The sequence below is a fragment of the Ascaphus truei genome, chromosome 1 (genome assembly GCF_040206685.1).
Source record: "Ascaphus truei isolate aAscTru1 chromosome 1, aAscTru1.hap1, whole genome shotgun sequence".
Lineage (NCBI taxonomy): Eukaryota > Metazoa > Chordata > Amphibia > Anura > Ascaphidae > Ascaphus > Ascaphus truei.
The window spans coordinates 330,978,012-330,991,404 of NC_134483.1; the positions used below are offsets into that span (position 1 = coordinate 330,978,012).

At 42.8% G+C, this 13,393-nt stretch overlaps 1 protein-coding gene across 2 annotated transcripts in view; it reads right to left on the reverse strand.

Annotated features, from left to right (window-relative positions):
• Positions 1-5,187: 5,187 nt before the first annotated feature.
• CHRNA6 (cholinergic receptor nicotinic alpha 6 subunit) overlaps positions 5,188-13,393 on the reverse strand; it is a 34,925-nt gene continuing 26,719 nt past the window's right edge. The window contains exons 3-7 of one of the 2 annotated variants that reach the window (XM_075607320.1): positions 11,219-11,263; positions 10,553-10,662; positions 9,480-10,467; positions 8,365-8,505; positions 5,188-7,633 (exon numbers count right to left, since the gene is read on the reverse strand). In XM_075607320.1, the coding sequence (XP_075463435.1) occupies positions 8,389-8,505; positions 9,480-10,467; positions 10,553-10,662; positions 11,219-11,263 (1,260 nt within the window). In that variant the 3' untranslated portion in view covers positions 5,188-7,633; positions 8,365-8,388. Of the gene's footprint in view, positions 8,506-9,479; positions 10,468-10,552; positions 10,663-11,218; positions 11,264-13,393 lie in introns of both variants that reach the window. The other variant, XM_075607309.1, reaches the window with a different exon arrangement.

Below are 13,393 nucleotides of genomic sequence, written 5' to 3' on the forward strand. Positions count from 1 at the left end.
CTGGCTTACTCAGTTACCAAATTACCAGTTTTCAGGTAACTGTTTATTCAGCACTGCATATAAGATTAACCCCTTAAGTCCCAGTGGGTGGGTTATGCAGACCCTGATCCAGCAACAACATCATTTACACAGGGGAATAAGCATTTTCATGTTATTTAGCAAGGGTTAAGTCACAGTTCTGGGCCTCAGCCCAGTTAACCCCTTGTCTCCCTGGCGAGGTTAGAGGGGGGCCCTTGGGGGGTAACCCCGTTAATCCCGGGCCAAACCCTCCCTACCGCCACAGCTACCACCTCCCAGGTAAATCCTATCAAAAAGAACACTCTTCCCTCTCTCCCCTCCCACCTACCCCTCCCCCCTACCCCCTCTCCTAACCCCCCCACCCAGCCTCAGAACTATCCAGTAGGCTAACTCAAACCCGCTGAGGATAGCTGCATCCCTTAGGAGGGACATCGGGGATAAAAGTAACACCCCGCTAACTTAGGCCAACCCACACTAAACAAGATATGTACTCGAACATAAGGGGTCTATTTAAGACCTAGCAGAAGAAATCAAGTATAAAGGGCCAAGGTATATCCCTGCCCCTAACCCTTGTCGACTACTTTCCCTTCCCCATCCCCACCCACCCCCCAAACCTACCCTACCCACCCACCACCCCCTCCCAGCAATTAGAGGATTCTCAAGCTGAAGAAGGGTAAGGCGAGCCAGATATTGATTACTGGGCCCGCACTACACCAAGACCCCCATCGTATAAGCCCCACCCCTGCGCCCCCCTCTCTTCACAGAGAAAATGAAGGGGAAAAGCGGGTAAAATATGGAACTATAGGGTCTCTACCTCGCCCATTCCGGACGGTCACCGTCACCGGACCCACCCCCCAAGGGTTCTTTACCCGACAAACCGACTACCCTTTAGGTCGGTCTTGTTCCATTAAGACCAGAACAAGGTCTACTTTCATCTCTCACTGTTACCTGCTGACACTTTCCCAGCAGGCCCCCTCCCACCCTCTCCCCCCCCTCACACCCTGATCAACCAAGGCCCATAAAAGACGAGAGTAACATCTAACCGAACACCCAGCCACTGATCCTTGCGAGAAGAGACAGGAGCTTTAAAAAAAAACAAAAAAAAACAACACATAGACAAAGGAGATAATGGCTAAGCAAGGACCAATTAAACTAGTGTCTCTTAATGTAAAGGGACTACAGAATAATAGGAAAAGAAGGCTAGCCCTTCAAGAATTAAAAAAGCTCAATGGTGATATAGTCTTTCTCCAGGAGACGCACTTTACTGCGCAGGAGCCGCCCAAAACTTTCCAAAATGCTTACCCTATGAGTTACTACTCAACATTCAGTAGTAAAAAACGGGGAGTGGCCATTTTGATTAGGCAAGGCACCCCCTTCAATTTAACAAAAGTCACAACGGACCCAGAGGGTAGATTTGTTGTGGTGTATGGCTCTCTGGCGGGATCCGCGATCGCCCTGATCAACCTCTATGCCCCTAATGAGAATCAGCCGATCTTCCTCAGAAAAGTTCTAGAGGAGATTGATCCGGAATATCTATCCTCCCTGATAATAGGAGGAGATCTAAACATGGTTCTCAACCCTGTAGAGGACAAATCAACCACACCGGGACGCCCGCATCCGCCCCAAGCAATAAGATTGGGGAAAAGTTTTAGGGACATTATAAAGGAATTCTCTCTAGTAGACATTTGGAGAGCACAACACCAGGGACAAAGAGATTATACTTTTTTCTCGGCCCCTCACCAGACCTATTCCCGTATTGACTGTTTCCTTGCTACCAAGAATGTTCTAGAAGCAACAACCAACACAGATATTGGCCCAATCACATGGTCAGATCACGCCCCGATTTCTCTATTTCTCACGGCCCCATTTGTAAAAACATTCACATATAATTGGAGACTAAACGACTCTCTCTTAAACAATAAAGAGATAGAAAGAGAGATCAAAAGAGCCCTAAAGAATTATTTCAGACTAAACCTAGGCTCGGTGGACTCCCCAGCTACCTTGTGGGAAGCCCACAAAGCGGCTATCAGGGGCCAACTTATCTCGATAGCATCATATAGGAAGAAGGCCAAAGTAAAACTAACCAAAGAGCTCACTGACAAAATTATACAACTAGAACAACAACACAAACTGAACCCGTCCAGGAAAATTTACAAATTACTGACAGCTGCCAGAGTTAAACTAAAAGATATACAATTAGAAAATGTAGAAAAAGCTTTAAAATGGACGGGCCAGAGGTATTACGACAAAGGGAACAAAGCCGATAGACTTCTTGCTAGCAGGTTAAGAGGCATACAAAAAAGATCACAGATTACAGCGATCAAGAATAGGTCTGGTGAGATAGTCTATAATGAGAAAAAAATAGCGGAGGAATTTACCAAATTCTACACTAAATTATACAATCTGAGATCCAACTCCGCTATTCCAAAGTTAACCGCAGAAGCATCAATAATAAATTACCTTGCCGATTGTAACCTCCCCTCCCTGACAGAGGAGGAGAACGAAAGGCTAAACGGTAAAATAACAGTGGAAGAACTGTCAGCGGCTGTAAAAGCATCCAAATCCTCCAAAGCGCCGGGACCTGACGGCTATACAAATTCCTACTACAAGAAGTTCCTACCCATACTGACACCTCACCTCCTAAACCTATTTAACTCTTTTATGGAGGGGAACCCAATACCAAACTCTATGTCCTCAGCTAATTTAGCAATAATCCACAAGGAAGGACCCAACCCAATGTGGAAGTTATAGGCCCATATCTCTTTTGAACAACGATTTAAAACTGTACAGTAAAATACTTGCGAACAGGCTAAACCCCATATTACCCAGACTTATCCACTCAGACCAAGTTGGATTCGTCTCAGGACGCCAAGCAGCGGACAATACGCGTAAAATAATAAACATAGTTGACCATGCCCATTTGTCCAAAACAAGAACGATGCTACTGAGCCTAGATGCATTCGATAGGATAGACTGGTTATTCCTAGACAAGGCCTTGGAAAATTTTGGTTTCAAAGATAAGTTCCTGGAAGGAGTCCGGGCTCTCTACCAGAACCCTTCCGCCGCGGTCAAACTCCCAGGTGGAACGGGCGAGAGATTTCAAATTAAAAATGGCACAAGGCAGGGTTGTCCCTTATCTCCTCTTCTTTTCGCCCTCACGATCGAACCACTTGCGACCAAAATTCGAAACAACATAAATATACAGGGTGTCGAGATAGGTGAAACAAATTTTAAAATATCCCTATTCGCCGACGATATCATTCTGACCTTGACCAGACCCCAAACTTCTCTTCCGAACCTTCAAAGAGAACTATCGGATTTTGGTAAAGTGTCTGGGTACAAAATAAACAGTGGAAAATCGGAGGCCTTAAATATTAGCCTACCAGATGAGGAAGTGAAATTACTCAAACTAAATTTCAATTACCGGTGGTGTCCTGCATATATTAAATATTTGGGGGTAAATATATCAAGACACTACAGAGCTCTATACCAAGATAACTACCCAGCGCTTTGGGGTACAATTAAGAAAGATTTGGAACAGTGGCAAGGTTACCAGATATCATGGATTGGGAGAATGATCTCCGTTAAGATGAATATTCTCCCTAGACTTTTATACTACTTTCAGACACTCCCGGTCCATGTGCCTGGCGCTGATCTAAAGAGCATACAAAACAGAATGTTTAACTTCATTTGGCAGGGCAAAAGGCCCAGAGTAGCAAGATCGGTCTTGTTGGCGCCAAGAGGAAGGGGAGGTATGGCCGTCCCAGATATACACAAATATTACATAGCAGCACAATTGAAACATTGCTGGATCGATATTGAATCTAAATATGCCAGAATGCCTTCTCTGCAGGCATGCCTGTGGAGCTTAGATAAAGGAGATAAGCAGACGCACAACCTAAAACTACAAGCGTCCATGTTCACATGGGAAGTATGGTCAAAATACAAGACCAGATTCGGGCTGCGCTCAGCTAACCCACAACTCACGCCCCTAACCAACAACCCAAAATTCCCTCCGGGATGCGGTTCTAAGCTATACGATCGACTAAAAGAGGGGGGGGGTCGGGACGATCGCGGACCTTCTGAGCCTGGACACGCTCCTGAGCTACCAAGAAGTCAAAGCCAAATATAAAATTAGGGAATTGGACACATTCAAATACCTACAAATCCGTCATTTTGCCCAAAAGGTATGCCCATCCCCAGAATTCCCCTCCCTTACAAAATTCGAACGATTGTGTCAAGCGAACACATACCAAAGGGGACTAATCTCCGATATAATTCCATTCTAGAAAACTCAACAACCACCCAAGATCATGATTACATGCTCAAATGGGCGGCAGACCTGAATATTACAATAGAAAGGGAGATTTGGGAGGAAATTTGGCAGGCCGCCTCAGGAACGTCCCTATGCACCATAACGAAGGAGAATATATATAAAATTCTCTACCACTGGTACCTCACCCCAGCGAGGTTGAACCAGATCTACCCCCTGGCGTCAGATTTATGTTGGAGAGGCTGCGGTCATAGAGGGGACATGGCCCACATCTGGTGGACCTGTCCGGAAATTGTTAAGTACTGGACTAAGGTCCAAAATTTGATAAAAGAGGTCACAGACCTAGAACTGCCTATAGAACCGCTGACCTTCCTACTTGCAAGGCCAATACCAGGTATTGTCCGGACAACTGGGAAATTAATCTCCCATATTTTAACTGCGGCCAGATGCGAGATAGCGGCCTCCTGGAAGAGACAAACAACACCATCCAAAAACTCCATTAAAAAAAGGATCAATGAAGTGATGATAATGGAAAAGTTGACGGCCATGCTTAAGGCAAAAGCTTATCGCCTTCGATACGATATGGGAACCCTGGTGGCTCCTCAACAGATGAAAGCCCTAGTAGGAAATTAGACTCCCCGAACCCCTGTGCCAACCCACTGAGACCAAGGGCCACAGACTTAGGGCCCCCAGGATGTGAACTCCCAACCCCCCCCACCCTCTCCCCCCCCCTCCTCCCCCCCTCCTCCCCCTCTATCCTCACTCTCAGAGGACCCCCTCTTCTAGGACAACCAAGGTTGCCCCTTCTTTACCCCAGAAAAAGTTAAAAAGTTTACGTATTAGGCAATGTACTGAAACTGTAAATCATATGTTGTATCAATGCCTAATAAAACTATTTGAAAAAAAAAAAAAAAAAAAATACACATCTATACACTTAAACATATTTACAAGAGTCATTGGGCGAACTGCCAGAACTCAGAGGAACCTGCTTCTAGAACATTGGGTATATATATGTAACGGTTATTCCCCCTATCCCAATTACAGATAGAGTGCATGTGAGGGGGAATCTATGTGTTACCAGGTGTGGTGCGTATACCTGTAGGTTCACAAGAGGCCTGAGCCTCCGCTTGCTGGGAACCTGGGGTGAATCCCTGGGAACAATCTGGTTTGCAGCGCCTCCACTTGTGTAGGATTCTAGGAATATAGAAGGTTGCCTACACAGGACCCACATACACAATAAGTACATACACCGGAGTATATATATATGAACAGTTTACTGTATATGCATAATAACCATACTTCACAGATAACGTAATGTGTGTATCCCCTTTCTGACTAGGAGAACAATGACTAACGCGTCACGCAGGACGCAACTCTCCACTGTGTCCAATGTCCCACCACCATATAGTGCCCACAATAATTGGGTGCTCGGCACCAGCGTCCCTGTGTCCTGGATCCCCACCCAGATGTGGGGCAGCGCTGCTCCTGTGTGTATAGTATATATAGAGGGTGTATTGTTGGTGCACTTATGAAGGTACCTGCCGAGCGCTCCTGCACTCGGGCCTGCAGACAACTTCGAAAAGGATCCACCGCTTGGTGATCCCGTCTGCAATATCCTGCCTCTCCTAGCATGAGGGTCCACCAGGGGCGATCCCACCCTGGAGATAGTCCTTATCTCTGTGGCGTAGGCTTGAGCCCAAGCCTCTTCGTGGGGAACGCAGCGTCCGCTGTGTCCCTAACTGTCAATATCACTAATGGGAAACGTCCCTTAGCTAGGGTCTGTTCCTGTGCACAACAAACTGTAATGTGGCTCAGGACCTGGCTGGGGCCTAGGGGGCTGCTGGCCTACTGCAGTGGGTCACAGACCCCTGCACTCACCTCCTACCCCTAGCTCTTCCTGGTCCCGACTGACTCGCGTGGGCTGAGCGCGCGAAATGTATCTATATCTTCGAGCAGGGAGATGCTGCAGCCCTATTGGCTCCCTGGCATCACGTGGGTTCCCCTAAGGCTCATGGGACTTGTAGTCCCTGCTTAGAGTCCTCTCTGGTCCGGGTTCGCGCGCTTGTCCTCGCGCATGCGCAACTGATCCGGCCGCCGGAGCTCCACTGCGCATGCGCGAACTCACGCAAGATGGCGGCGCCCTGCCCGGGAGCCGCCGGGGGCCTCCGGAGCACCGGAGCGCTCCCTGCTCGGCCCCACCCTCCAGAAGTGCCGGCGGGTCTGCCGCTTGGCTCCGGTAGCACTCACCCTCGCTCCCGGCAGCGGAGGTAACGAGTGGGGGGTCACAGAGCAGAGGGGGACCTGGCTACATATATATATATATATATATATATATATATATATATATATAAACACCGTCTCCCTATGGTGACATCACTAGTCACAAAATATACTGGGGAGTGGCAATTCTTTCTACACAGTCTCCCTACATTACATGATGGGGGGGGGAGGGGACAATACCAGAGTGATCCCACCCAGTTAACCCATTAAGCTTCTTACTTTACTTAGTAGTCCCCAGGGGGAGGCTACACACTATATTGTTTTTCTTTTCACCTTTCCTACTTTTATTTTTGAGCTCTACTATCACCTTTTGGACTATACATGTGGACAATTGTTGAGGATCATGTGGGGATGGGGAGAACTAGAAATATATTGTATGATTGTTTAAATCACTATAGTTTATATCATACCTTCCAGCGTTATTTTTGAAATTTCACAGGAATTATTTTTTCCAAATCTTATACTCGGGTTACTACGGTCTTATTCTATTTGATATCACTAATCTTGGGAAGCGCCATCTTGTGAAGCGCCATCTTGTTTTTATTTTCCTGTAAGTAGGGGTGCCTTGTGGGTAAAAAAAACAATTGATAAACAGTTGACTAAAGCTTAGTTTAGAACATTAAGAAATAGAGCTTTCTTAATGGTCTGAATTCTGGGCATTAATGGCCTAGAAATACCTAGAATTGTGAGCAAAGAACAGTTGTTAACACGGAGGTAAATGTTATTGATAAAATGAAAAACTAATTAGAAAAATGTTATCCTATTATTGTAATAATACCATCAGAACTCAGCATTATATGTCAACAAAAAGCAACCAAAAGTCTGCGATATCATCACAAGAAATTAACAGAGCAGTAGGCCACACATATTGCAAGAAGAAATTCAGATTATTGGACAAAGATGGTACTCGATGGTACTCGATGGTACTCGACTGGATTCAAAGGGATGAATAAAAACAAAGATGTCAGCCAAAAGTAAGATGGGAGCAACATGAAAGGCTTGCAACCGCAGTACCTGGCAGATCATTGGGGAGGCCTTCATCCAGCAGTGGATCGACAAGGGCTGAAGAAGATGATGATTATACATATATTGTATATATATTTAGAATGGTTGTATAACTATTATGGCATAATACAATTGGATTAAATAAAATATACTGTAGGCAAACAGACTTTGGTGGGTTCTAAAATAAAGTATCCACAATGTTTATGTTGTTGCAGAACCCTATGGAACAGAGCACTGAAAAAAGACTTAATAAAGTTCATTATAACGGGCAGGAAAATCAATATGATTTGCCTGCAGATGTTCTGTTAGCACATCCCACTTTCAATACTTTTAAATTATTATTATTATTATGCCCTCACAGTATGTAAATCTAATCCTCCCACTGGCCTCTTTTGTGTGCAGTTTTCACATACCCACTACCCCTCCTTCTCTGCAACTTGTCTTTAATTGGGCGCTCCTTAAACGGGAATAACACAGGCCAAATCCTGCAATTACTGCACCAGGAAAAGAAACGCAACTACTATCATTATTTGCAGTATTGTTTGAAAATATAACAGCGTGCCCCAACTGGGAGCATATTAGCATGCATGTCTGTTATAAATATATCTAATATACTGTAACAAATGTGACCTAAAAGTGCCAACAGTGCCAAATAGCTTATGTATGTACTGTACAAGAGGATGGGAAATTTTTCAACAGAATAAACAATGTTCTCTCTATATGTATGCACTGTGCTTTAGTAATGTAAAAAAGGATCAATATTTCATATGTGTGAAACGCATTTTTACCAGAGATTTAAGTTTTCTTCCCATCTACTGTAGCAAAGGCTGCAAGAATAAGCCAGTTGTTCCCACAACACATAGGAGTATGAAAACCCACAGAAAAACTCTGTCGATGACCATAGCCACATACTTCCAATCATCTTCCTTCTATAAGAAAAGAAAAGGAAATGTATCATTAACAGAAAGTAACGCTTTCAAATATTTTTACATGAAAAGGACAGGTAGCTCATCACGCATCAATTCATTAGGTTCAAAAGATGAAGCATTTTTTTACAAAAAGTGTTTTAGATTCACTCTTGCGTGGAAAATAATCCAGTTACATTTCATGAGAATTATCTTTTATTTTCTATTTAAAAAACACGCATTCGTTTGTACACTCCATCCCACATATGAACTCAGTTGGGGTTTGATTCTGTCTTTTGTTGGCTCCTCTTGATACTTAAGTCTCCCAGATAGTTCTGAGGAGAAAATAATAGTCCCATTGCTAGTCCCAGCACAGTGAAAGCAGTAGATAATACACAGTCCTGGATTTTGGGTCCATTCTGTATACTCTGGGCCCTCCTTGTCCTCCAAACCAAGCCTACAAGGCCCCTTTCCTCCACACCTATTGTACAATCCTATGTAAGAGCAGAGTGACCAAATAACAAGTATTGTGGGCTAGGGTGAGTCCCATTTAGGACCAAACTGACCTATGGACCGTGAATCACCAGGAGTTAAAGAGTCAGAGAACGCGGGATGATAAAGAAGACTCTGAAGTTTTGACGGCCTCCTATATTTTGAGTACATCTCATGGGAAACAGGAGAAAAAGCCATGGTGCTGGCATTGAGATTACATTTGGTCTCCCCCTCCTCCAACTTTGAAAGAGACATACTGTAAATTGGTGTGTAATGAATGAGGGGGGATGAAATGCCCCCAAAATATCTAGAGGAGGTATCTCACACTCCCCACTGATAATGGATAATGCTTTTGGGTAAAGTGCATGTCTGATATATTTAAATTTCCATAATAAACTGAATTAAGAAACATGCTCATCTAGCAATGTCACAACATCTCTGAGAATTCCAAAAGTAGTTGTCGGTGACTTTCCTAGTAGCTATAAAACATAACATATTTAGATTACCTTTTTCCTTTCATTGTGATCCCTGATGTTTCCTGCTATGAACTGAACGCTGTCAACAACCACCTTCATTTCAGCGGAAGATTCTTGAACGCCAGAGAGCGCATTGCATGATCCCCGGTGCTGACTCCTTCTATTCCTGGTACTCTGTCCTTCGGATTTCATGCAGTGGTAACATGTCTCATCTTCAAACAATTCCTCATCATTGCATTGCGAGTTCATTCGTTTCAATGGTTTTACACAGCCTCTTTTTTTGGTTCTTTTAGAACATGGCCTGTCTTTCTTTTCTATGGTTTTTCTCATCATTAACAATTTTGGCAGACGTTTTAAAAATACGTCGTTTACCCATCCAGGCATTTTGTGCGTGGTCGGGGTCCTGTAGTGAATATTTAGCACAAACACTGTAACTACTATCGACAGAGTCACAAATATCATTGTAAACAAAAGGTATTCTCCAACAAGAGGAATAACAAGAGAGGTTGATGGAATTGTCTCTGTGATAACCAACAAAAAGACCGTCAAGGAAAGTACAACGGAGATGCACAGGGTCACCTTTTCTCCACAGTCTGAAGGAAGGTAGAAGACTAACACTGTTAAGAATGAAATAAAGAGGCAGGGCATAATCAGATTAATCGTGTAAAACATGGGCAGCCTTCTGATATAAAATGAATATGTTATATCTGTATAGATTTCTTCACAGCAGTTATACTTAATGTCGTGCTTGTAACCAGAAACGTCAACTATTTCCCATTCGCTGTTCTCCCAAAAATCTTTCATGTCGACTTTTGATCCAACGATTGCAAGATCAATTTTAGCTTTATCGTATGACCAGGATCCAAACTTCATTGAACAGTTTTGATGGTCAAACGGGAAAAAGGTTATATCCATTGGGCACGAACTCTTGAAAATAGCAGGTGGAGCCCATGTTATCAAGCCATCGTACTTAAGTAATGCTTTTGTCTTCCCTTCCACTTGAAAGTCTCCAACAGCACTGCAACAAATCAAGATTGTGTACAGTGAGGAAGTCATATCTCTTGTAAACTACAACATCACAGGGAATAAAGAAGGCTACATACTTGTTATATAACACAATATCCGGTTTCCAAATCTTGTCTGCGGGGACACGCATAAATTCAATCCCTTCATATTCCATTGGATTCCATTGCAGTTTATAATCATTCCATACCTAAGTAAAAAAGGAATACGGGCAGTTTGTTTGCAGTTTCTCAAACAGATGTGTTTCCAACGTTAAAATGAATGAGTTGCAATGAACTGTGCCCATGAAGAGGAGTAAAAACAAATGTTATCTAGATGGATCTAAGCGAACTCTTTATTGTCAACCATAATATAACTTTTTGATTTAGAGGAAGTTTGACTAGATGTTTCTTGTCACTCTGATTAGTATGATTGTTTGTTTTCCTCTTTGGTTTGGCGTTAATAACACATATACACACCATGTCAAATTACCTGTTTGAATTAGTTAAGTACCAAGCTGGTGTGGATAGGAAATGCACAGTGGCATAAATGAGAAGACAGAGCCAGAAAACAAGAGGTAGATCACCCTGACAGCTCTCTATAAAGAGGCAGCAGAGTAGCAGCCACACACTATCAAAGTGTGCCTGCTGCAGCCAGATGCTGTTTTACAATGGACGTCATCAATAACCACAACTGTCCCACGCCTGGAACTTGGTAACCCTGCTTATATGTTACAATATATTCCAAGAAACTGTTAGAAAACTTACCTGGCGAAGCCACAAATTAGTCTCCAAGATCTGATTGACTTCATCCTTAAAAAAAAGTTATGAATTAATTTACATTAGTTACATAGTACAGTACATACATACACTAGTTACATAATAGATGAGGTTGAAAAAAGACATATATCCATCAAGTTCAACCTATGCTAAATTTAGATGATGGATACTTTATCCTATATTTGTATTTATAGTATTTTGATTTAGAGGAAAGCAAATAAAACCTCAGTGAAACATCATCCAATGATGTTTCATGAGGGGAAAAAATAAATTCCTTCTTAACTCCAGTAATGCAATTGGGTTTCTCCCTGAATCAATATCCTTCCCATGTTTACTTATTTGGTATATCCCTGTACACCTTTCCTTTCTTAAAAATAAATAAATAAGATGTTCAACCCTTTTTTGAAGATATCTAGTGTATCTGCCATCACAGGATCCATGGGTAATGAATTCAACATTTTAACTGCCCTTACTGTAAAGAACCCTTTCCTTTGTTGCTGGTGAGATTTCCTTTCCTCCAACATTAAGCGATGGCTCGTGTCGTTTGTACTGCCCTTGAAATGAATAGTTCTTTTAAAAAGCTCCTTGTATTGACCCCGACTATATTTGTATATTGTTATCATATCACCTCTTAGATGTCTATTTTCTATTGTAAACAAATCTAATTTAGCTGGCCTCTCCTCATAAGTAAGATTTTCCTTCCCCTTTATTAATTTGGTGGCTCTTCTCTGCACCTTTTCTAGTTCCATAATATCTTCTTTATAGAGTGATGCTCAAAACAGTACTCCATTTTCAAGGTACGGTCTTACTAATGCTTTATACAGTGGCATAATTATGCTTACTTCCCTTCCATCCATATCCGACTGTATTTAATGCCTTTGCAGATACTGCATGACATTGAGCACTATTGCTAAGCCTGTTGTCTACAAACTGCTATGTAAATCTTTCTCCATCATGGATGTACCTAATTCTCCCCCATTTCATTTGTAAGTCACCTGTTTATTCTTGTTTCCTAAATGTATAATGTTACATTTATCTGTATTAAACCTCGCCTGCCATTTACCTGCCCAAGTTTCCAGTCTATCCAAGTCCTTCTGGTGAGAAATTACATCTTGCTCTGATTTTACTTCCTTACACAATTTAGTTTCATCAGCAAATATGGAGACTTTGCTCTCGATGCCAACCTCAAGGACATTCATAAAAAAGTTATAAAGCAGGGGTCCCAGAACCAATCCTTGTTGTACTCCACTTAAAACATTAACGCAACCTGAAAAGGTTCCATTTATGACAACCCTCTGTTCTCTAACCTTGAACCAGTTTTCAAGCCAGGTGAAAATATATTTATTGAGTCCAGTTTGCTTTATTTTGCACACCATTCTTTTTTCCTAGTTATTTTGCACACCAACCACTTGTGTGGAATCGTATCAAAAGCATTTGCAAAATCTAAGTAGATCACATAAACTGCATTACTCTGGTCTAACTTCCTATTTACCTCCTCAAACAAACTAATAAGGTTAGTTTGGCACGACCTATAATTCATAAATCCATGTTGACTATTAATAATAATTTTGATATCTATCTATGTAACGCTCCACACACAACACCTATCTCCCCTCACACACCTAAATCCACTCTGAGCTCATTTTCCCCTGTGACCGAGGATGAGATCTCCACGCTCATCTCATCATCTCGCCCTGCATCCTACCCTCTTGATCCTATTCCCTCACGTCTCCTACACACCCTCTCTGGCACTCTAAGCCCCACCCTAACTCACCTTTTTAATCCCTCTCTTGTCTCTGGTACATTCCCACCTTCTTTTAAAAATGCACTCATCACGCCCATGAAACCCTCACTAGACTCATCCTCCCCCTCTAACTACCACCCTATCTCTCTTCTCCCCTTTGCCTTCAAGCTACTTGAGTGACTTGTATACTGTACAACCGCCTGACTCACTTTCTCTGATCCAACTACCTGCTTCACTCTTTACAAGCTGGTTTCCATCCTCTACACTCCACCGAGACAGCACTAACAAAAGTGACCAATGACCTACTCACAGCTAAATCTAAGGGACATTTCTCCATAGTAATTTGCCTGGATCTCTCTGCTGCCTTCGACACTGTCAATCAAGCCCTTCTCCTAAATATTCCCCACTCCATTGGCCTC